This window comes from Grammomys surdaster, unplaced genomic scaffold (genome assembly GCF_004785775.1).
Source record: "Grammomys surdaster isolate TR1022 unplaced genomic scaffold, NIH_TR_1.0 193, whole genome shotgun sequence".
NCBI lineage: Eukaryota > Metazoa > Chordata > Mammalia > Rodentia > Muridae > Grammomys > Grammomys surdaster.
The window spans coordinates 1,200,852-1,223,629 of NW_021604638.1; the positions used below are offsets into that span (position 1 = coordinate 1,200,852).

At 45.9% G+C, this 22,778-nt stretch overlaps 1 protein-coding gene across 1 annotated transcript in view; it reads right to left on the reverse strand.

Moving 5' to 3' along the window:
* Positions 1-22,778, reverse strand: part of Rab22a (RAB22A, member RAS oncogene family) — a 48,382-nt gene that overhangs the window by 8,115 nt on the left and 17,489 nt on the right. Inside the window, exons 3-6 of the mRNA XM_028769610.1 lie at positions 10,334-10,415; positions 3,683-3,754; positions 3,499-3,605; positions 2,838-2,947 (exon numbers count right to left, since the gene is read on the reverse strand). Of these exons, the coding sequence (XP_028625443.1) occupies positions 2,838-2,947; positions 3,499-3,605; positions 3,683-3,754; positions 10,334-10,415 (371 nt within the window). The remainder of the gene's footprint in view (positions 1-2,837; positions 2,948-3,498; positions 3,606-3,682; positions 3,755-10,333; positions 10,416-22,778) is intronic.

A 22,778-nucleotide genomic window follows, 5' to 3' on the forward strand; every position in this document is an offset into this window, starting at 1 on the left:
CAGATGTTCCCCAGAGGACACAGGGTGTTCAACAGTGCAGCCAGCAGTTACCCTAAGTCAGAAACAACTGCCCAGTGTCTTGTCAACAGCAGAAGGGATGACTACACCGGAAACAGTCCTCATTTCTTCCTCTCCCAACTGTGAGTTCTGACACTAATACATACCAGTCACGAACGAGACTGTACCTGCATTTGTAGCTGCATGGGGTGTACAATTTAAGCACATACTATAGAATAAGAAGAAGGGCACGGAGGGTAAATAGGGCTGCTAACGTAGTTCAGTTGAAAGAGAACCTGCCTAGCACATATGAAGTCCTGGGTTCACAATTCCTAGCACAGTCCAGAGTGCAAGGCATGGTGGTACAAGTGTATTCTAGGAGTTGGGAGGGAGAGAAAGGAGGCTATCAAGGTCACCCTCAGTCATAGAATGAGTGTGAGGCCAGCCTGGGCTATAGAAGATAAAGACAGTGGAGGAGATGGAGCAGTAAAGTGCTGGCACGGCGTTTAATCCTAGCCCTTGGGAGACAGAAGCATGCAGATCTCTTTGAATTCAAGGCCAGCCTGACCTACAGACATAGTTCCAGGCCAGCCTGGGCTACAGAATGAAATTTTTGTCTCAAAAAAAAAAAAAAATCAACAAGCAAAAAACCTCAAATAAAACATGGGAAACAAAAGCAACTATCAGGATGGGTTCTCCTTTGGGGTAGGAAGTGCTGTGAGTGCCTCAACAGGCTGAGTCCTGAGACAATGCATTACTACCTTTATGCTTCTAAGCTGCCCTTTCCTGTGTGTACATTATGTGTCAACCCACAGCCTGTATACCAGGTCCAAGTTACCTGACAATACTCACTGAGCAAAAAAGAAAGATGATTTGTATCTCTGTCTGGTTTCCATCTCTTGGCCATGTTCAGTACTTCTCAGTTACCGTGTGTACTGTGTGTCTGTCTCTTTCTCTTTGCAGTGCAGGCAACCTAACCCGAGGTCCTGAACATGACAGGAAAGTCACTACCATAGGGCTGCACCCTGCTTGTTAGGTTTTGGTATAAGGCTTTGTTGTTTATATAGTTCACTACATGTTTATTTTTAACACTAGAAAAAGAACCCATGACAAAATCAGGAATGGATTCAACAGATGACACACTCTATCTATGCAGACATTCAAAAGACTGTAAAGAGCACTGACAAAATGTAGGCTGTCTTTCAAGAATGACCCAGACTGCCTGCTAGTTATGAACACCATGTCTTAGCCTTGAAATAGAGATGCTTGGGTGAGCTCATGGCAGACCACACCGGCTGTCTGATGTCTGCAAAGGACTGACTCGAGAAAATTTTAAATTAATGGCCAAAATGAAACAATGGAACACATACATAAAAAATCCGTATCTCTGAGCCATCTAAACTATCACAGATGTGTTTACTCATAAATTCTAGTAGTTGGAAGGCTGAGGCAGAGGGATTGCTCTGAGTTCAAGCCTGAGCTACAAAATTAAGACTCTTGAGACTCTGTCTCAAAAGAGCAACACAAAATGAAAATCAAACAGCCCTGATCTCCAGACCTCAGAGGGGCCCAATTGCTGCGATCCCAGCCACGGGTGCTGCAGGCCTGCTCTCTTTGGCAGGCCCTGTACGGCTCTGGTGGTTCCTGCAGTTCATGACTCTCACCCTCCTCAAGGCCAAGAGTCCATCTAGCTTCCACAGACTTTAGATTTCAACCTAAGGGCAGCTAATGGGCGTAGATGCACTACGCCTGGTTGACTGCTCTGGGAGCTGGCTGTGCTGTTAAAGCAAATCATGTAACTCTCCCAAGGCCTGTACTGTCGGGGCAAGGTCCCGTCCCACTGCCTCAGAGACCTCCCCACCGTCTTCCCTCATCAGGCCTCAGCTCCCAACTCTTCCCCAGAGGGGCTTTCCAGGACTGTCTGTCCACACTCTTCCATGTACCACAACTGCTTTCTTCCTCTCTCTTATTACTATGTGAAGTGACCCTATTTATCTGGAGCTCACTGCCTGACGCCCTCAGCACAACACGCACTCTCAGGGAGCAAGGGCTCTGTCTATCTTCTTTAGGCTGCTCCCTTGAGTCTGGAGCAGTTCCCAATAAACATGTTGATGAATTGGAATGAAATGAATAAACACAGATGTGATCTCCAGAGAGTCCCAGGCTGGAGGCGGCATCTTCTCACCTAAGTTCCCTGTCAACTCTTAGGAGAGACAGGGAAGAGACTCATGGAGGGACAGATGGGAAAGAGGACTAGCTTTGGAGGTTTTCTTAAAAACAAAACAAAACAAACAGATCATATACATATTTCATTTCCCTTGAGGTATTCTGTTCTTTTCTTCTTCTAGAAATCTTTAGTACTTTGAACTCTGTGTAAGTCTGCATATAGGTAAGAACACAAAAGTACAGCCATGCACAGAGGGCAGAAGTGTGAGATCCCTGGAGTTGGCGTTACAGGCGGCTGAGAGCATGACGGACGTGGGTGCTGGGAATCACGCTCAGGTCCTCTGCCAGAGCAGAGTATGACCCTAACCACTGAGCCATCTTTCCAGACCTTATTATTTGTTCCTCTCTGATGGCTCTGGATGAGCAACGGAGACACACTTAGAAGAGGAGAGCACAGAATGGCTCCAATATCGAGAGGCACTCTTTCTGGAAAGGAGATTATCACACAACACCCAGAAACCCACAGGACAGACACTGGCTGTTCTCATCTGCTCAAATCTCTTTTCATGGACAGTCTCAGAGACTGCAGCAAACACGCTGAGACTCTAACCACAGAGAGTTCTGTTTGTGTTTGCCCTGAATAGTGGAAACCAACAAGATGCAGAGATACTTACTAATTTCTATAAAGAGTTCATTTATGTTTATTGCATTTTTTGCGCTGGTCTCTACAAAGATGGCATGAATGGAGTCAGCGTAGTCCTTCGCATCTCTCTCCATGACCTCTCTGGAAGGCAACAGTTGCTAGTCAGAGTTTCTGCCCCTAAGACCTTGCCCCCACCCCCATGGAAGCAGAAGGATGTTTGGATCAGCTGTGGCATGAGCCTGGACAGTCTTTCCAGTTACATGATCTTCCTGATAAGGTTTTCTATAACCTCTATATTAAACACCCCTTAACCTCCCCCCCGCCCCCGCCCTGAAAGCAAAGCCAAGGCCCTTCCTTTGTTGAATCAGATGTGATACACAGAGATTGTCAATAAAATGGACGTTTTGTATTCAGGTACTCTGTGTCACAGCAGCCTGGGGAGACAACAATCTCAGATAATGTCATGTGTGATACCACTAATGTTAGAGTAAATTACACACCTGTCCACATGTAATATAATTAACTCCAAATGCCTTAAGTCTTCATTTTAGCTTGAAACTTCAGGGCCAGCCACGTAACACAAGAAATTTTTCAATGTCAGAGATAAAATAAAAGCTAGATTCTTCCCCTGGATATGGCTCATTAGAAAAGGAACACGCAATCGGCCCAGGAATCTCTGTCTAATAACTCACCTGACATCAGTGAGATCGCACTTGTTCCCTGCGATGGCAACAACAATGCTAGGAGGGCCGTGCTGGCGGAGCTCTCTCACCCAGTTCTTCAGTGTTGAAAACGTCTCCTGCAGTAAGAAAGGAGAGTAGCTAGAGGCCTGAGCAACACATGATGGCAGCTAAGGAGAAATGAATAAAGTCTTACTTCTTTTGTGATGTCGTAAACGATTATGGCTGCTGCTGACCCTCGATAGTACATCGGTGCCAACGCACGGAACTGCAGAGGGAGAAGAAGCAATGAGACCGGATGGCCAGGGAAGGATGTCCTTTTAGCAGACTGTGAAGTCCATTATCCCTGCACAAAAGGTAATCTTTCTCTGAAGCCACAGAAGATGCCATAATGCTTTACAGCAAAAGAACCCATAATTACCAAAGGCAAAGACAGACTGTAGTGCAGGAATGTCTCAAAAGATAGTCTAGAAAACAGCTTTATAGGAATTGAATATGGGGCAATAAACAATTGTTTCGGCTAAAAAAGCTTTTTAATTGAACTCAATGTAGTAATTCCCAAATTCATTTGTTCAATAGTCCTTTAAACTTTGGCTTCCCAAACTAAGGAGATAAAAACATGCCGTAAATGGTTCTCCGAGGAGCGGCTACATTACTGGGTGTCAAAGAGACCACACTGTAATCTAGATGTTCATTGTCCTAGACATGAACGCACACATTTAAATTCACTGCTTGAATGCATTTGCAGCTTGCTTTTCTGACATCTCCATGCATAGGTCTCACAGTCTCTCTTCCACAATGTCACGATGTAAGCACAGGGTCTGTTTCCACTCCCCACACACTAAAGAGGGATACAGAGGGCAAAAGCAAGGGTAATTCAATGGGCCACTTCCTTGGATGACTGTGGGATAGAAAACGTGAAGCTCTCTCTTCACTCAAATCTGGGTCTTGGGCAAATGTCCCAGTGTGGCGTTCCTCTACCAAGAGTCATACTGTCATCTTACACTCCGACTTTGAAGCCTGGTCCCCAAGAGTGATGCACCATCTATGCACTGCATCCTGCTCCCTTTGTGGTGCCTGGTTGGTAGGCACTCTCCTCAGAGATCATTGGGTGTACATATAGAACACACACGGCAATCCTGTGTCTCTCTAATGTCTGAGTTCATGATCACTCTCCCAATAAAGTGGTGACATTTGGACTGCAACCCCATGAGGGAAGATGCATGAGGTCTGTCACATGGCCCTTTTGCCACCTCTGCCCACACAGTTGGGCACGTGATTCTTTTCATCTAAGAAAGTATCTGCTGTCTAGACACAGGTCGAGGGATTTGTTGCATATTTGTTCAGTTTTTAAAAAATGGCCCTGCTCCTTTCTCCCATCTACAGTGCGTTTGGTACCCGCTGATCATGTATCCAAGGATGACCCTGAATGAAGGGATGGTGGGCATAACCAGTGTGCCTGGGTTGTGTGCTGCTGGGGCTCAAACTCTGGGCTTGTGCGCCCAGCCCTAGCCTCTTCTCTTAGCTTTGTAGCTATACTTTCCTGCATCACTTACTAGGTGGTGGTTCTCGAAACTACAATATAACTTTCTCTGCTCCATTTCTATTTTGAATGCATGCTTCCTATAAAACAGCAGAATCTTACGTGAGTCTAACCTTGCCTATTAGAATCTTGCATGAATTTAACCTTGTCTACATCACCATTCTTTGGCTGCTGTTGCTAAGCGCTTCAAATCACACTAATAGTTGGAAGACCTAGCTAGCTGTCCAGAGGCCCTGACTGCCCGGGTCAGCAGCAGTGCTCCTCATGTCGGCAGCAGTGCTCTTCATGTTGGCAGGAGCTCCATGGCCCTCTCTGGGGCTGCTGCTATCCAACTCTTACTTTCGCCTCCCAAGACAACTTTGGTTTTGTATCTGGGAGATGGTTATGGCAGATGGACTTATTTGTACATCTACAGTGTACACATCTGCCCACTGGCTTGCCTCCACTGCTCCTGAGAAGCCATACCCACTTACACTGTTCTCTGGTACATATCTCTGGCAGTTTAACTAGGGCCCTTGTTGTATTTAAAGGTTTGCTGAAGCCCTTAGACTTGAGAGTTGATGTTTCACCAAAGTGGAAGAGTTCAGCCATCAACCATGAGACTCTTGTCTTTATCCTGCACTCCTGTCGCTTCTTCATCCCTCCTGGGTCCGGTGCTGCTGAGACTGCCCAGACTTTCCTGCCCCTCTTTCCCTGCTCTTCCAAGTTCTCTATCTGTTCTTGACACAATGGCTCCCAATCTTAGCATCTCACTCTCTGTGATGTGAACGTCCTTTCTGCACAGCTTCCAATCTGCCGTGGGTCTACCATTCTGTGAACCTTCGGGCAGATTTAAAGGCCTGTTTTCAACTCTGGTCCAGATTCTCCTCACAGGGTCCTCCTCTGCTCTCGAGTCCCCACACGTATAACAAATAACCGCACACTAGCCGGCTGCCACACTGTCATTTTGAAGAGTGGCAACCCTCATCATCTTGAGACTGATTTCGAACACTGTTAGCACGGCTATACCAGGATACTGTCTCTCTTCTGAATGAAATGCTTCATCACAATGCTTCAGAACTCTATCACTGCCTTCTAACGTGTGCATTGGACTTAAACTCCAGCTGTTCTAAGAGGCAGCAGTGAGTCTCTCCTCAGCCTTGCCTTGCAGTGTCCCCTCTGCACACTCCCAAGGCCCACGGAGGAGGCCCTGCTCTCTGGGCCCTGCCTCTCCAGCGCTCGTGGCTCTTGCCCAGCTGCTCTAGCATTCTCAGACATCTCTCATTAGCATCATCTTAAAACGACATTTTCTGGTTGGTGGTATACTCCTTTAATCCCAGCACTCAAGAGGTAGAGGCAAGCAGATCTCTTTGAGTTTGGGGCCAGCCAGGTCTACAGAGTGAGTTCCAGGACAGCCAGGGTTACAAGGAGGAGCTCTGTTTTGAAAAACAAAACCTAACCAACCAACCAACGAACCAACCAAACAAACGAAAAAAACCATTTCCTGCTTGACTCTGCTATCCTGTGTCCTAGTCCTAGGAGCTAGCTGGGTGTCCTGAGAGGCCTGACCCACGCCTGTGTGTGAGGCCTCAGCCTTGCTCACTGAGTGTTTGGCAGCACTTTCAAACAGACTTTGTAAAGCATTATCCAACATTTATAAGCCAGGATGGCCATTATGAGTGACACTCCCCTGCTGACTTTGAAAGTCTTCCCTGCTGTTCTGATGAAGAAAGAAGACAAACACAGAAAAGGAGATTCCAAAGATCTGGCTCTGGATGAGGGGACAGCAAGCTTTCCTACTGTGGATCAGACAGCAAACAGCATCAGCTCTGTGGCCCTCTCACTTCTGTCACAGGATTACTGTGGAGTATAAGCACCAACAGTGAACAGACAAGCATGGCTGTGTTCCAATAAAACTTTATTTACAAGAGTGGGGACCTGGTTCAACCTGGCCCTTGCTCTGTCAAGCCCAGCTCTAGATGTCCCTGAGCTGTCCTCATGCTAGTCTAGGTAAGTACTTACAGCCGCGTAGGTGAGCACTGTAAAGACGGACAATCTTCTCACGGCTCTGACCTCTGTGGAACAGTCAGCCGGAGGAGTTGTGAGCACAGCCATTACAGATGGGCCACACAGGCAGGCCGCACTGGGGATGCTGTCCTGCACTTTTTGGTGGACTTACGACAGACATTCATGGTAGTCATCTGTGTGTGTGCTGGGGTAGAGGAACAAGATGAGCTCGCTCAAATTGCAAACAGTGGACAAAGCACTCATAAATGCTTAGTCTTAAGAAAATAAATATAACCGTGAAAACAAGTTTCATTTAATCCAGCATTTGAGAAACCTTGGGCTTAATTTCACAGGCAGGAGCTGATTTTTAGAGCTGGTGAGGAGATAGATGGCCTGGCGAGCTGCTCTGGCTAGGAATGTGCAAGCATAACATGAGACCTCTCAGTTCACAGTGGACTCTCCCAGGCCTCAGAGACAGTCACTTAGAAAACATCACAGGGCTCCAGTCTGTTCTCCTAGGTGCCTCTTAACCTTCTGATAGACAAAGGCTGTCTTCTCAGCACTTCCTTCCTTTTCATGTAACAAGCTCCCTCAGTCACAGACTCACATGCCATTCAATTCTTGCTTGCTTTCATCAACTTAGTGAAATCAGTCTGCGATCCATGAAAACTTGTCAGAAAAGCCATCGTTCAGAACTACATGTGGCAACAGATGTGAGGGTCAAATGGGAGGAAGCCTGTTCAGTTATCAAAAGCCTTTTGATTCTGCAATGGTTTTGGATTCCCACCAACAATCTCAACACTACAGAGCTAAGCAATAAACATGTAGCCACAGTAGGCAGAGACGGTCTGTCCTCATCTGTCACAAGGTGGACTACCAGGCAGCTGACAAGAATACTAACATTGAAGCCAGGTACTGGAGGCTGTGAGCACCAGAAAGGCAGTCCCTGCCTCTCAGAGGCCACAATCTAATGCAAGACAGGGAAAAAAAAAAAAGTGACAATCTCATGGTTGAGGACAAGTAAAGACTTCAGGAAACAGAGTTAATCTGCTCCTACCCAATTAACCCCTGGGCATTAGTTTGCCCTCAGGTACTTGGACCACAGCAGTACAGGCACAGCTCTCAGTATTCACATCTCAGTGAGAGAAGCTGTCAATAAAAGCCGATAGCCAAGCAGACATGAGATTCATAATGAGTGTCCTAGAAAATGAACAAGGGCAGTGACAGAGAACAAACCTGAGGCCTTGCTGAGGGACAAGAGGTACAGAAAACCCTGAGGTATACCATTTTCCCTGACACCAACAGCTGATAAGAAGCCTGTGAGTGCTAGAGGAAGCATGTATTATTGAGAAGGACCAGTATATGTGAAGGGCTGACAGCAGGCATGTGTAAGGACCTGCATGGAGGTCAGCAGTGGAGCAGGACACATGGGCTTCAGGGGTCCCTTAGAACAGAGCTGGAGGTAAGGATCCTCAACAAGACAAAAGAGTCTGAGCCTTGTTCCCCACAATGTCTGGGTTCTCCTGAATGTCAGGGCTGGGTGGAGGAAAACAGGAACAGAAGTCAAAAGGCTACAGAACATTTGAATCACAATGAAGACAGCTGAAGACAGCGAGTAGAGAGTTGAAGAGGTCAAGGCCAACAGGTGCCAAGACAACCTCCAGATCTGAGTGTAGGAAGCACAGCTTTCTGGCCACAGGGGTGTTAGGACAGTTCCTCTTTGCATGACAGAGGAGCTTCAAGGCTGGAGAGTTACCAGGCGAAGGACTGAAGATAGGAGATAGACTATAGAGTGCCATGCACACCGGAGAAGCACCCAAGCTGACTGGCAGGAAGAGGCAGAGCAGAGTCCAGCTCTGGATGAATGGTAATCCTTGAACTGACCCTGAAATTGGGAGCCCTGGGCATGGCCTTCTGAATGGTGACAACTGGCCACACATAGTCTTCCTCTCCCAATTTTCTTCCAGCCTCAGGATCTCCTGGTTAAGGGCTGCAGGAGGGTACTTCAGGGATGGAAGGCCAGATCGTACCACATAGCAAGCAGTATCTACTAAAGAGTTCACTGGAAGTGGGCAGGTAAGAGGGGGCAAAAAGCAGGCAGTCCTGGTCGTCAGGCTCCTGCGAGCACTTGAGTAGAGAGGAAGGCATGCCTGGGCATTCCTTTCACTCTCATGGCGTAAAACCTCACCATGCTAATGGAGCACGTGTGGCAGCATGTGAGCATCAACCACGTGAGGAGGTAACTGAAACCTGGGATCCCGTGCAAGGACACAGGGAAAGTCCTAGGACAGCGTGTAGATCCATCCAGTAGGACTCTGGGAAGCAATGCCTCTGCAGGATGGAGAGGGACAGTGACTGCCATCCTAGCCTCCATTCTAGATGCACACAGCCACCAACACAGAAGGGCAGCAGCTCTGATACAGTGATACACAGAATTCACACTAAAGGCAGCCAGCAGCAAGGCTGAGGCATAGCCTCTGCTCAAATGTGCAGTGAGACGCCAGTGTGGCGTCCTCCATTTGTTGGGGTGACTCTTCTCTGCCACACAGTACCCATGCTTTCTTAGATAAGAATGTGACGACAAACCATTTTTCTGATAATCTCTGGTGTACTGAGAGCTTAGGACAGTACGTTGCACCTGCCAGGTGCTCTGTTTGGACAGAATCATCTGAAAACTATACCTAGCTGAGTGATGGGGTGACTGTTACGGGTATCTCATCAGGGAAACTGGACTTGGTGTCCAAGATGCAATGAGGCAGAGGGGGGCTTCTGTCCTGCTCCCCACTTCCTCAGATCTCATCCCACTGTGCAGCTGCAGCTCTTCAATGGCTCTGCCCTGTGGCAAGGACAGCCAGACTACAGACAGGCCTGTCGCTAGGCACCGCATTAGCTAATCCGTCCACTTAAACCTCAAAGTTTAGATGCTGTAAAGTTCCCTCTTTTAGCTTTTAAAAGGCGGCTATAAATGAGCTGTGCCTAATTCCCTTTTGTACCACTAATTCTCTTACATCTTTACTAGAGGACAGAGCCCCAAATCACACACTCTGTTCAAGGAACTTGATCAGGCTTGTTAGTCAGCATTTACTTTAAGACACTAAAAAGTATAAAAATGCCCTCAGTGCCCATTATCACTTTCTCCATCAGTGGACTTTGTGGCTCTAATTGAAAAGAAACAGGCTGGCCCACGCAAATGGAAGTAAATGTGTCTCTGGTGCAAAGAAGTGAGGAACGGCGGACAACAGGGACGATGACAGTTTAGTTGGAGCTGTAATTTGGTTTGGGCCTCAGAAAAACATAGTAAATTAAAGAGTGACTTACTCGTTCTTGTCCAGCTGTATCCCAGATTAGGAATTTATGTAGCTCATTTTGGTACTGGACAGTCTTGGTCATAAACGATGCCCTATAAAGAGAGAGCTACATGATCAGAACACAGTTATTTAACACCCGTGTCCAGCCCCAGTCGGACTCATCACTTCAGACTTAGCACTCAGGATCCCAGCTCCCCACTGTATCCTCACCAGATCCCTTTGGAGTGCTGAGGGGTAGCCAGATGCTGGCTACAGCCTTTGCTAAAATAAAGCATTAGGTCATATGCCTGAAAGAGGAGGAAGCCTGAGAACTGAGAGACAGGTCAGCAATGAGGAGGCTCAGCCTCCCTCGGAAAGTGCAAGGTGCCGTCACTCAAACAGGCGCGTGTCATAAGAAAGTTTGCTTTCAAATAGGGTTTGCAGTTTTACTTGCTGAATGAACACTGGCCCCATGAGAAAGACCACTGTACAGTAGTCACAACACCTCAGACCATTTTAGATTTCTCCCCCAGTTCTCAAACCATGTGCCACACACATAACTAAGTATGAACCAGTACAGCATTGGAGCTCACAGAATTATGATGCTAAACCAAAGTGGACAGGTGGCTTCTGGGACAGCCAGACCAAGGCAGCGGTAACCTCTGCCCTAGAGGACTGTGCTTCGTGAACACAGCAGGCTTCTCATCTGAGGCAGCCATAGGACACTTCCCAGCCATGGTCAGACTCAAAAGTTTCTGTTATTAGGGGATCCTATATATTTTGCAGGACTTTGAGTAAAACTACCTGTGCCTTTCTGAGAAGCCCAAGGCCACAGCACAAGCCTGACACTCTCCATCTTGAGATGTAGGCCTGGAGCTATCCTCTGGGGAGTGCTTTGTTTCCCCTGTTTCCCGACTCTAGTTCAAAGAACCTAGAAATAAGGGGTGTGAGTGTGTGTGTTTCTTAAAGATGGGTTCCCTTTATAGCCCAGGCTAGTCTTGAACTCATGATCCTGCTTCAGCCTCTGTGTGTTGAGATTATAGGTCTGAGTCAGCACAGCAAACCTGAGTTGTACTCTTGAACTACACCCCAATCCTGTAATCTGGACAACGATTCAATGGCTAGACATTCTCAGGCATGCCAGAGCCTTACTTAGAGGTAATCTTCAGGAAAGGGCATTACAAGGACTGTTGGAAGACTACTGAGCTCCTCAAGTGTCAGAATTCTTAGAAATACTTACATAAACTCATGGCCCAGCAGGCAGTCTCCCAAACCTCAGCTCAAGGGTGGAGAGGAAGTGGAGAAGGCAATCCTAGCTATACTCCATGGAGCCCCAGGGAAAGTTTTGTGATAGAAGTTCTCCATAAAGCTCAAGTATTAGGAACTTCTGGTGAGTCACTCTGACTAAATCAATAACTAAAACAGCAACAGGACTTCAGAAAGACCTAGAAGTCAGAGACTACATGGCTTTGGAGAAGGTGAGTGCTGGTATCGGGCTCCAAATGCAGTGACATCACATCTAGTGTCATACATTCCCAGAATCCACCTGGCTACCTCCCACCTACACCTGGGAGAGGCTACATCACCGACCATATAAAACAGGCAGAACCCCCTGACCTCGCTCTCTTCTTCCTCTCTTCTTCCATCTTCTTCTCCCCCCACCCCATCTTTGCCCTATTTCCTGAATAAATACCACTTGGAACCGTCTGGTCTGGTCTGGTCTGGTCTGGTCTGGTCTAAGTCCTGTGCAGACGTCTATCGGTGAGGAGAGAAGACATAGTGTCACTGCTCAGGAAATACTCAGTTCAAACTCTCCAACAAGTCCTAAAAGTTTGCCACTCAGCTCTAATCAACAACACTACGGTGTGACAGCAGGAAAGACAGGCCAGGCCGTATTCCTGGTGGACTGAAAGCTGAGGAAGGAAGACGCAGGGATCAAGAGTTACTTCCTTTAGCTCAGAACTCCTGCAAGTCCTCCCTGCCATCAACTGCTTCCCTCATGAAAACAGACTTCCATGAGTCAGAGGACACAGACTCAGCGCTGAAGTCTTGAGGTCTTCAATATCTGAGAAGAATGAGCCCCACCACTCCACACGGCCCCCACTGCACATCCTCCCAGGCTACCCACAGCTTTTCCTCTGTAGTAGGGCACTATTTGCAGCTGTCTCGTCTCTTTGGTGTCCTGGAACTTAGTCAACATTTACTGTGGTTGCCCACAGGCTATTTAAAAGTCCACTCCCCTGTACCCCAGCATGAAGAATGAAGTGTCACTCAAACATTAGGGAAGGCTCTGCTCCAGCTTGGCCAGAACGTAGCAGAAGGAAGTGGTGCAGTAGGGCAGTGCTGCCTTGTTGAGAGTTCTACTTGCCTTCTGCCCAGTTAGCAGCCTCAACCTTTGTGCTAGCCACAGGCTTCAAGCCTAGTTAGCAGCCTCAACCCTTATGCTAGCCACAGGCTTCAAGCCTAGTTAGCAAGTAGCCTCAACCCTTGTGCTAGCCACGGGCTTCGAGCAAAACCTGGGATGGCTGCAGACACTCACTGTGATCCCCCATTGTGGTCATGAGAGCCTTTGCAATTCACTGTAGAAGACGTTCTAGGACCTCACTGGGTGATATGATCTCATTCATGGGTTGAAGCTCCAAGTTCAATCTGTCACTCTCTCCCCTCCCCTCCTCTGAGCCCTTAAGATGGTCTCTTTACTCTATAGCACCAACCATTCTTGCTGATTTTAAGAGAGTGAAATTCTAATTTATCTTAAATCACTTTATCCTTGACATATAGATTTGGTGTCTCCCTGTAGTAGTAACATCTAGACTAGTATCAGACTTGGGAGTGATGTTGTCTGCTGTTTCTCAATGGTCCCTGCTGGGTTCTGGGCTAGCTACCAGAACAGAGACTGCCTACTGGACATAAATAAGAATTTCTTGCCAAAGCTTCAGTGCTGTCTTCTGAGGACAAGACTTGTCATAACTGATCTAACTATACAATGGAGATGCTTTACCACACAACATGGTGTCTAACCCCATACTGGACCCAACCTTTAGGTTGTCAGTCACAAACTCGAAGCCTGCCTTTCACACCATGTGACCATGCCTGTCTTTTATTAACTTGCATCCAATTTTGTGATAAGAGTTGTTTGGGTCTTCATTTTATATTTAGTCTACACTCAAACCTCAGCCCCTGAAATAAATCCTTAAATCAAACCCTAATCTTTGGGTGACTTTACTCCAATTTCCTGCTATCACTGCTCCAACTCTTAGATCCCTCCTCGACCGTTCAAGTTAAATGACGCAGAGGGGATGATAACTTCAGTGTCTTGCATTTTGAAAAACAGGCGCTGGCTCCCTGCCATTCAAAGGGTACATTTCTATTTCCCAGCCTGCCATTTACTCGGTTGAGAAGCTTATTTTTCACGACTAAGCTGTCTCTTTTCAGTCTCCTCGGCAGATCTTATTACCTCTGTAATCTAAAGTCCCTACTACATTATTCTTAAAGCTACAACACCTTTCATATGCTTCTCCATTTTTCATGATACTCTAAAAATATGACTTCCATGCACACCAAGTAGTCAGGATCTTTGGTCAGAGTATGTGTTCTCAATAAAAATACTTGCTACAAAGTGTTTAAAATTTTTCTTTTCTTTAATTTCAGCAACTTGTTTACCGCGCCTGGAATACAGATGTGCATATGGCATATGGAATACAGATATGACAATGGCATGACTGCAAACTCCCTACTTTGAGATCTCTCTTGTGATTGGCATAGGAGGTGAAGTTCCTTCCTCCATGGTGCATGCTGAAGATGAACAATGCAGCACATTGTCAAATGAACACCCTAGATCTCATGGTTACACATGCTGACAGTGCACTGCTAGACACACACCAAGATGGACATGAAGACATGAAGACAGATGACCCTTACAGGTCCTCTAAGAGAGACAAAGGTCTTGGGAAGGTGAAGGGCAATTCAAGGAGCATCTGGGGCTCAGAGGGGATTTGCTGAACAGAGCAAACATCTATCTGGGGCCTTGTCTTTAAAGCCTAGATGTTGCCTGTGTGTGGTGGTCGACATTTATAATCTCAACATTTGGGAGTGTAAGGTGGGAAGAGCTTCAGTTCTAGCAGCAGTCTTAGGAGTACCTACAAATGCTGTGACGAGCATGCAACCTACAATGATAGCTTTCTTCCATTCTCCACACTCCTTATCGGAGACTAGCCATGGGTAAGGGCTAGCAGGCCACACTGCAGCTGCCACCCACTCATACTGGTAGGTGCATAACAGATTGTTCTCTAGGGTTGTGTTTACTTCCTACAAATTCTTTATTTTCTGCACCTTGGTCACATGCTCGAAATTTTTTTGGAAAATATTGAAAACCTAGGAAGAGATTTATTTAACCAGAAAACTATTTAAAGAGTTTGACCTCCTCTTTCCTATACTTTTTATGAATAACTTACAATACTTTCATGTCATAAACAAAGTCAACAATGACAACTGCTTCAGCTAAGTGTCAGTTTCTGTCAACCCTCTCCTGTGTGCCTGCTTGTGTGCAAACCTGGAGCCCGACTGTAAGCTTCTGGACTGTGAATCTTCATCTCTGCTTAGGGTCAGAGCCATAATAGGGCTGCTGGGATCCCAGGACAGCTAACTGGACCCCAGCTAGAGCACTGTGTTGCCTTATTGCTCCAAACACTTGACCTTGTACAAACACTGGTAGGCAAGGAGAATAAGACCTCTCCACTGCCCTTGAGAAACTCAACTGGGAGGGCTGGTCAGGGAGACAGACACTTTAGAAGATCCTTAAAAAGCTCTTCACAAAAGAGCTTCATGGGACCATGAGCAGCCAGAGCCAGGCAGTGATTTCTGTTTGTTTGTTTGATTTTGGTTTTGGTTTTTTGAGACATAATTTTTCTGTGTAGCCCTAGCTGTCTGGAATTTGCTCTGTAGAGCAGGCTGGCCTCGAGGTCAAGAGCTGGGACTAAAGGTGTGCGCCACCGTGCCAGCTTCAAAAGATGATGTAGAGATGGAAGTAGGGAGTGTAGCGATGGGCCTAGAGGGTGGCAGAGGAAGCCACAGCAAGACAGTCAGTCACTAGAAGCTGCAACAGGCTTCCCTGGGAACTTCCAGGAGGAACCAGCTTGGCTAACACCTTGAGTTTAGGTTGGAGAAGCTGGTTTTAGACTTCTGGTCTCCAGAACTACAGGTGGGAACACCCATGTTCTTCCTCAGGCTGCTGCTGTGGTGTGAGGAGATGAATGAACACGGGTCACAGACTTTCCACAGGAAGGGGAGCTGCTTCTACAAGTTAGGATGGCAGTGCACATGGGCATAAATGACAAGCAAGCACATGAAGAGCATCGTGGAGCCTGGAGCAGAGAACGAGGACCGATTGCCCCTGTAGCAGTCTGGCCTGAACTGGGGTCCACAGGGAGGAGCAGCTGTAGTGTTGTTAAGAGGCCAAAGAAAGCTAGGGCAGGGAGAAGACTGCTGGGATGAGAGCATGTGGTGAGCTAGTGCCTCTCCACGGAGGTGATCTTTCTGCCCTGGCTGCTCTCTGTACTATTGTTCAACAGACACCCTAACAAAAACCAGCCCTTCTTTTAAAACCAAGCCTTACCTAAACAGCAATGTTGGTAAAATCAAAATACTTGTAGGTTTCATAGACTAACTTCACTTCTTTTTTACTGGTGTTCCATCTGAACTCAACCATGTGCACTACTTGAAAACTCAGAGCTAGGATGGGCCACTGACAGAAGAAGCAGAGATGCTAGCTGACATGCTTAGAAGGTCCTCAGTGGCCCATGGTGTGTGTGATAGACCTTACAGGGCAGGAGACACAAGAGCCGCAGTGGGGAACATTATGCACTCTGAGAGCATTGACAGGGGCCAGGGAGATGGCTTAGCAGTTAGGACTACTGGTTTCTCTTACAGGGGACCCAGGTTCAGCTCCCAAGCACCAATGTGGCAGCTCCCAACCATCTTTAAGTCTAGTTCCAGGGGAATCTTCTCAACTTCATCATGTGAAATATGTAAGTTCAGGTAAGCACAAACATACATGATCCTGGACAAAGATGGGCAAGGCCTGACAGGTACAGGGGGAAGGAAGGGACAGCTGGCTGTGACTGGTGAGAAAGAAGGGCAGTGGGCTCAGCTCAGCTCAGCTGAGGCAACTTTTCAGGCGCTTAGGCACACGTGCAATGATATATTTCAGCTGTTCTTCAAGTGGCTTCACTACACTTTCTACAGTAATTAACAGTGTCAAGGGGGTGAACTATAGTTTGGAGTTTACAGGTGCTATCTTATCTGTAGGACAGTCCTGAAAGTGGAGCTGCTGGGCAAGACAGAAGGAGACAATCACTGCACACTGGGTGAGAAGCAGACCTTCAAGGAGTCTTCTAGCTTGGTTGATTCGCTTTGATGCCATGTGCCATGAGATGAGTCAACTGACCATTCTTTACCTCAACCATTTTGTGAAAATGAGGAATAACTTCACAGGTGTTTCCTTACTGGGATGTGCAATGAATCTTTGACAGGTCAAAAGGGACTGAGGATCCCTGACTTCTCTTGATTTGCTTTTCAGCCATGAGGTCCTGGAGCCTACTCTGCTATACTCTCTCATGATGGTTGCTGCCTCAGCACAGGGCAGAAGCAACACACAATGGGGTCAACTAAGCATCCAGGGAAGCCTCCAAGACTGTAAACTAAAAGAACTGTTCCTGCCTTCTGTAAATGAATCATCTCAGCTATTTTGATATAGGGACAGAAAAAAATGTCATTTTTCTATCACTATAAAGATGGGGCTTTACAAAAACTGTAATATATTGAGGTATTGTCTTGGTTAGCCTTGATTATAAACTTGCCACAGCACAGAAAAGTCTAAGAGGATGTTGACTGTCTTGAGTGATGTGGGACAGGCCATGCCATCATTCTTAGGCAGTTAGAGCCAGGGGTATAAAGAAACTAGCAGAGGGGCTGGAACACACTCAACTGCTAACAACACATCTTGTTTTTTCATAGCACCCTAGTTCAGTTCCTAATACCCTGCCAGTGTAACTTTACCTCCAGGGTCGGGCCTCCATAGGCACCCCCCCACCTCGCCAACATCTACCTATACAGAAGGATATATGGCCCCCCACTCTCTCAATAAACAATCTTAAAAAAAATGAAAACAAAACCAAAACTCTGAGCATGCCTATGAACAAGGCAGAGAGTGAAGCAGTCAGTAGGGCTCCCCTCCTCCATGGTTCCTGTCCCTCAGTGATGACCTGCCACCTGAAGTAGCTGAAACAAACCCTTCTCCAAGTTGCTTTCAGTCAGAGTAGTTTATCACAGCAGTAAATGAAATGAGAACATGTGGAGTTGATGTACAATAAAATATAGTATAATATTTTCAGGCCAATGAATTTTAAAACTTCATAGTCTCATGTACCTATCAACCAAAATAATATAGTCACAACATTTTCCAGTCCTAGAAATCTTCCTCCAGTACATTTCCAGTTCAACTTTTGCCTAAACTGATCATACAGTGAGTCTGATTGTGAGGAACTGAGTTTGAATACATAGCATCTTGTAAAAAACTGTGTGTGGTATAGGCTGTGTCTATAATCCTGGCACTGAGGCTGTGTGTGGTATAGGCCGTGTCTATAATCCCCCGCACTGAGGAGAGGAATCAGGTAGACTCCTGGGGCTGATTGGCCAGCCAGTCTAACAAGATTGGTGAGCTTCAGGATCCAAGGGAGACTGCTTCAAAAGATGAAGTGGAAAGAAACTGAAGAAAACTTTGGATATTAACCCCTGGCTCTCACACGCAGAAGCACACAAGTGCATGTTTCTGGTGCTACTCTTACGATCAGGTTTAGCAATGCTTGTGTGTGTAGTTATATACTGAGTAATGATATATCCTTCCTTTTAGACCTCAATCAAGTGATAACCCTTCAGTCTCCAAGCTTGGACTCTCTGTCCCCATTAGAGATGTTAACGTTGGATTTTCACACCTGGAGAACAGGGTCTTCATCTCTGTTCAACAGAAAGAAGCTTCAGAAAATTCAGGATCAAAGGAGTGTAAAGTAGGTGTGGTGCCTCACACCTATAATCCTAGTAGCTAGAAAGCTGGGGCAGGAAGATCACTGCAAGTTTGAGGCTAGCCTGGGCTACATAGTGAATTGCAAGTCAACCTGGGCTACAGAGTGTGACTGTGTTTAAAAAATAAGAACAACGAACCTTCAAAGAGATGATGTAAGTCTCAAAAAGAAAAATTGAGGCTGAGCAGAAAGATGGGAAGAAGTTAAGGGGACATGTAAGGATCCACTCACACCACATGTAAGGATCCACTCACACCACATATAAGGAACCCCTCACATCACATGTAAGGATCCACTCACACCACATGTAAGGATCCACTCACACCACATGTAAGGAACCCCTCACATCACATGTAAGGATCCACTCACACCACATGTAAGGATCCACTCACACCACATGTAAGGATCCACTTACATCACATGTAAGGAACCCCTCACACCACCTGTAAGGAACCCCCCTCACACCATATGTAAGGATCCACTCACACCACATGTAAGGAACCCCTCCCATCACCTGTAAGGAACCCCTCCCATCACCTGTAAGGAACCACTCCCATCACCTGTAAGGATCCACTCACACCACATGTAAGGAACCCCTCGTATCACATGTAAGGAACCCTTCCCATCACATGTAAAGAACCCTTTGCATCACAAGTAAGGAGGCCCTCCCATCTGCCGCTGAGAAATCTCTTTAGCAAGATTATAAACTGTGTTTACAATCAATATGTTTTGGCTTGTGACTTAAGTATAACAAGGCTTCCTTTGATCCATGTTTTTGTCTAATGGCCTGGGAACCTGAACCATATACTCTGTAAACCACTTTAAAGTCTTGCAGCCGATAACAGGAATAAGTGAACATTTCCACCCAATCTTTTATATCCGTGAATAGCTTAAATGGATGTGACTTCCAAAGCTACCAAATTCACATAAAGAGCAACTAAGACACACGTGGAGGAGCTGTTGCTCTGCAGAGAGCAGGGGCTGCTCCGAGGTGTGCATCGCTGTCCTTCTTCTACATGTCCAAGTTCACTCTCAAGGCTGTGCTTACATCTGTATTTCAATAATGTATTTAATAATATTTAACAAACTCCAAGTCGGCTTCAAAAACCAAACCCAAACTAACCTAGCAACAACAAAACAGCTGAGGGTTAGTGAAATGGCTTCAGGGGTAAAGGTGCTTGTTGGCAAGTCTAAAAACTTGGTTTTCTCTGCAGGATCCACACAGGAACTTTACATTGTCCTCCAATCTCCACATGGGTACTGTGGCATAGTCATTCTCCACACGGAACTAAGTACAGGTATTTAAACAGTTTGGAAGGTACCAGATACGGTATGCGATTGGAATCCTGGAGACAGCAGACAAAAGGATCAATTGCACTGAAGACAAATAAGTAGAAATGATGAAATTCTCAGAGAAAAAGTAAAGAGAGAGAAAAGAAGAGTTCCGAGGCTTCCGTGGCTCACCGAGCAATCTGCACACAGAACTCCCGGATGACAGGAGATGAGGAAGTGGGGCACACAAAACAGAACTCCTACATCACTGTTATCAATGTCTGCATTTTGTAAATGTCAAATTTCAAGTCCAAGAAACTTGGTGAACCCAGGGAGTATTATATATTTTGTGTATCAAGCTAAACTGGGCAAACAAGAGATAAATCATGGGCTCCCAAAGCAGCTAGAGACTAAAGACAGATATTACATACACAGAAGAAACAGTTAGGGCGAGCTGTTCAACAGAAACACAAACACCAGGGCCCATCTGAACACTGAACGTTAAAGGCTAGAAGAAGCAAGTAAGGAATTGCCCAAGCCAGAGTATACATCCTTCAAAGTGAAGTGAGCACCTCTGCAGGCAGTGAGGACAGAGTCCATAGGAGCTAAAACAGTACTTATAAGGCAGATGGTATAACTATCATGTACCAAGGCAAACTCTGAAGGGAGTGCAGAGCCTAAAGCTGGAATGTGGACTCAGCAAAGCACCTCCAGGAGGTTTGTAAGGAAGAGCAACCAGTGCTCTCTAATCAATCCTGCCACAGGATGGACGGAAACAGCACCAGGACGGACGGAGCCCATCAATGCTGGCAACACTTACACAGCACTAACACTGAGCTTGAGGAACTAATGGGCCCAAAGAAAATACGGGCTTCAAGGACAAACCTACAATTAATTTTAGTGGATCTAAAACTTGTCTTAAATCAACACCCTCCTACTCATATTAATGTCCTGATGAAATAACACAATGCAATTAAATGAAACAATTGCAGCTGGCAACATGACCCGGCCATGAAAATATTGAATATCTCCTTAATATCCTTATGCATCACAATCTTTCTCTTGCTAAGGCACTGTCATTTAAACACAAGCCCAGAAACACAATGGCACATGTCTGTGATTACAACACTCAAAAGGCCGAGGCAGGAGGAATGTGAGTTTCAAGTCAACCTGGGCTACATAAACAGCTTCAGATCAGTGTGTGCTATATGGCAAGATTCATTTTCAAAAAACAACACAAAAGCACCTCCAAACAACAAAAAAACATCATAAATTTGAAGTACCTAGAACAGAATTTAGGTGAAAGATGGCAAAAGGTATCCCAGGGTGGAGGAAATAGGTGTTCTAAGAAGACAAACAGTCCAGGAAGAAACACAAACAGCATGTCTTCTTCAGCTTGCTCAGTGATGAAGCTGGAGCTCAAACTTTAAAGTAGCAGGAACAGGGAGAATCACCAAAAATAGGAAGGTAACTTTGAAAGCACAACGGTGTCAGATTACTAGTGGGGCCAGCAGGACACCTCAGCGAGTAAAGGTGAGTTTACAATCCGAGTCCAGTGCCTAGGATGCAGGGAAAGGTGGACAGAAAGAACCAGATCCTCAAAGCTGTCTTCTGACATCTACAGGTGTGGGGCTTCAGAGTCTCTTAACAACAGCTATAGCATGGGTCAGCATTGGGGCTGGTAAGACAGCTACTCAGTCAGTAAAGTTCTTGCTATGCAAGCATTAAAACTCACTTAGTTACGGATTCACCCCTGTGAACAGACACCATGACAAAGGCAACTCTTATAAGGACAATATTTAATTGGGGCTGGCTTACAGGTTTTGAGGTTCAGTCCATTATCATCAAGGTGGGAGCATGGCAGCGACCAGGCACTGGAGGAGCTGAGAGTTCTTTCTGAAGGCTGCTAGGAGAAAACTGGCTTCCAGGTAGCTAAGATAAGAGTCTTAAATCCTATGCCCACAGTGACACACCTACTCCAACGAGGCCACACCTACAAATAGTACCACTTCCTGGGCCAAGAATATTTGTATCACCACACTTGTCTGGCTAAACCCCAGGCCCACATAAAAAGCTTGGTGTGGTGGATTATGCTTACAACCCCAGGGCTAGGGAGGTGGGGAAAGGGGGGTCCTCTGGGATGCATGAAGTTGGCCTTGCCTAACCAATGGGTCCCAAACCACAGTGAAATACCCTGTCTCAAAAGTAAAACCAAAGATGCTCAGGACTCTGACAGCTGTCTTTACAATAAAACAGTGGAGGAGGGTGGTGAACTTTGCTTAGAGAGAATTCCTGCATGCTACACAGGATGTGTTAATGTATTTATTTACTACTTAGTCTTTGCTCAATAGAGCAAGTATTTTAAGTGTAATTGAAGTCAACAAAAAAGGGGAACAGATGTACCGAAATATGATTCTCAGACTGTGTGAGTGTGTGAGCATGTGCATGCATGTGTGTGAGTATGCGTGTACGTTTTTCTAGGCTTGCTTTGACTAAAGCATGAGAAACTGTCTTAAAAAAAATCTAGGACTGTGTGACAGTTTGGATGAAAATGGACCCCATCGGCTCCTATGTTTGATTGCTTGGTCCACAGTTAGAACAACTGTTTGGGAAGGCTTAGGAGTTATGGCCTTGGTTGAGGAAGTGTGTCACTAGGGTGGGCTGGAAGGTTTCAAAAGCCCACATCAGGTCAAGTGTCTTTCTCTCTGTCTGATGTCTCTGGATAAGGATATAAAGCTCTTAGCTACTGTTTTAAGCACCATGTCTGTCCATTCCCCCACCATAATGATAAAATACAATAAACCTCTGAAACTGTAAGCAAAGGCCCAATTAAATGTTTTCTTTTGATTAAAAAATTTTCTGTAGCCTGCCAATCATAATTTTATATAATAAACCACCAACTTTTATAATAAAAAATGTTTTCTTTTTAAAGAAATGCTGATCATGTCTCTTCACAGCAACAGAACAATAACTAATACACCCTACTAGCACAGGACTGCAAATAACCTTAGTTAAGAGAATCAGAAGTTAAAAGCTAACCAGAGCTAGAGTAAATTGAAGGCCAGCTTGGGCAACTTGTTTTCTTTCTTTCTTTCTTTCTTTCTTTCTTTCTTTCTTTCTTTCTTT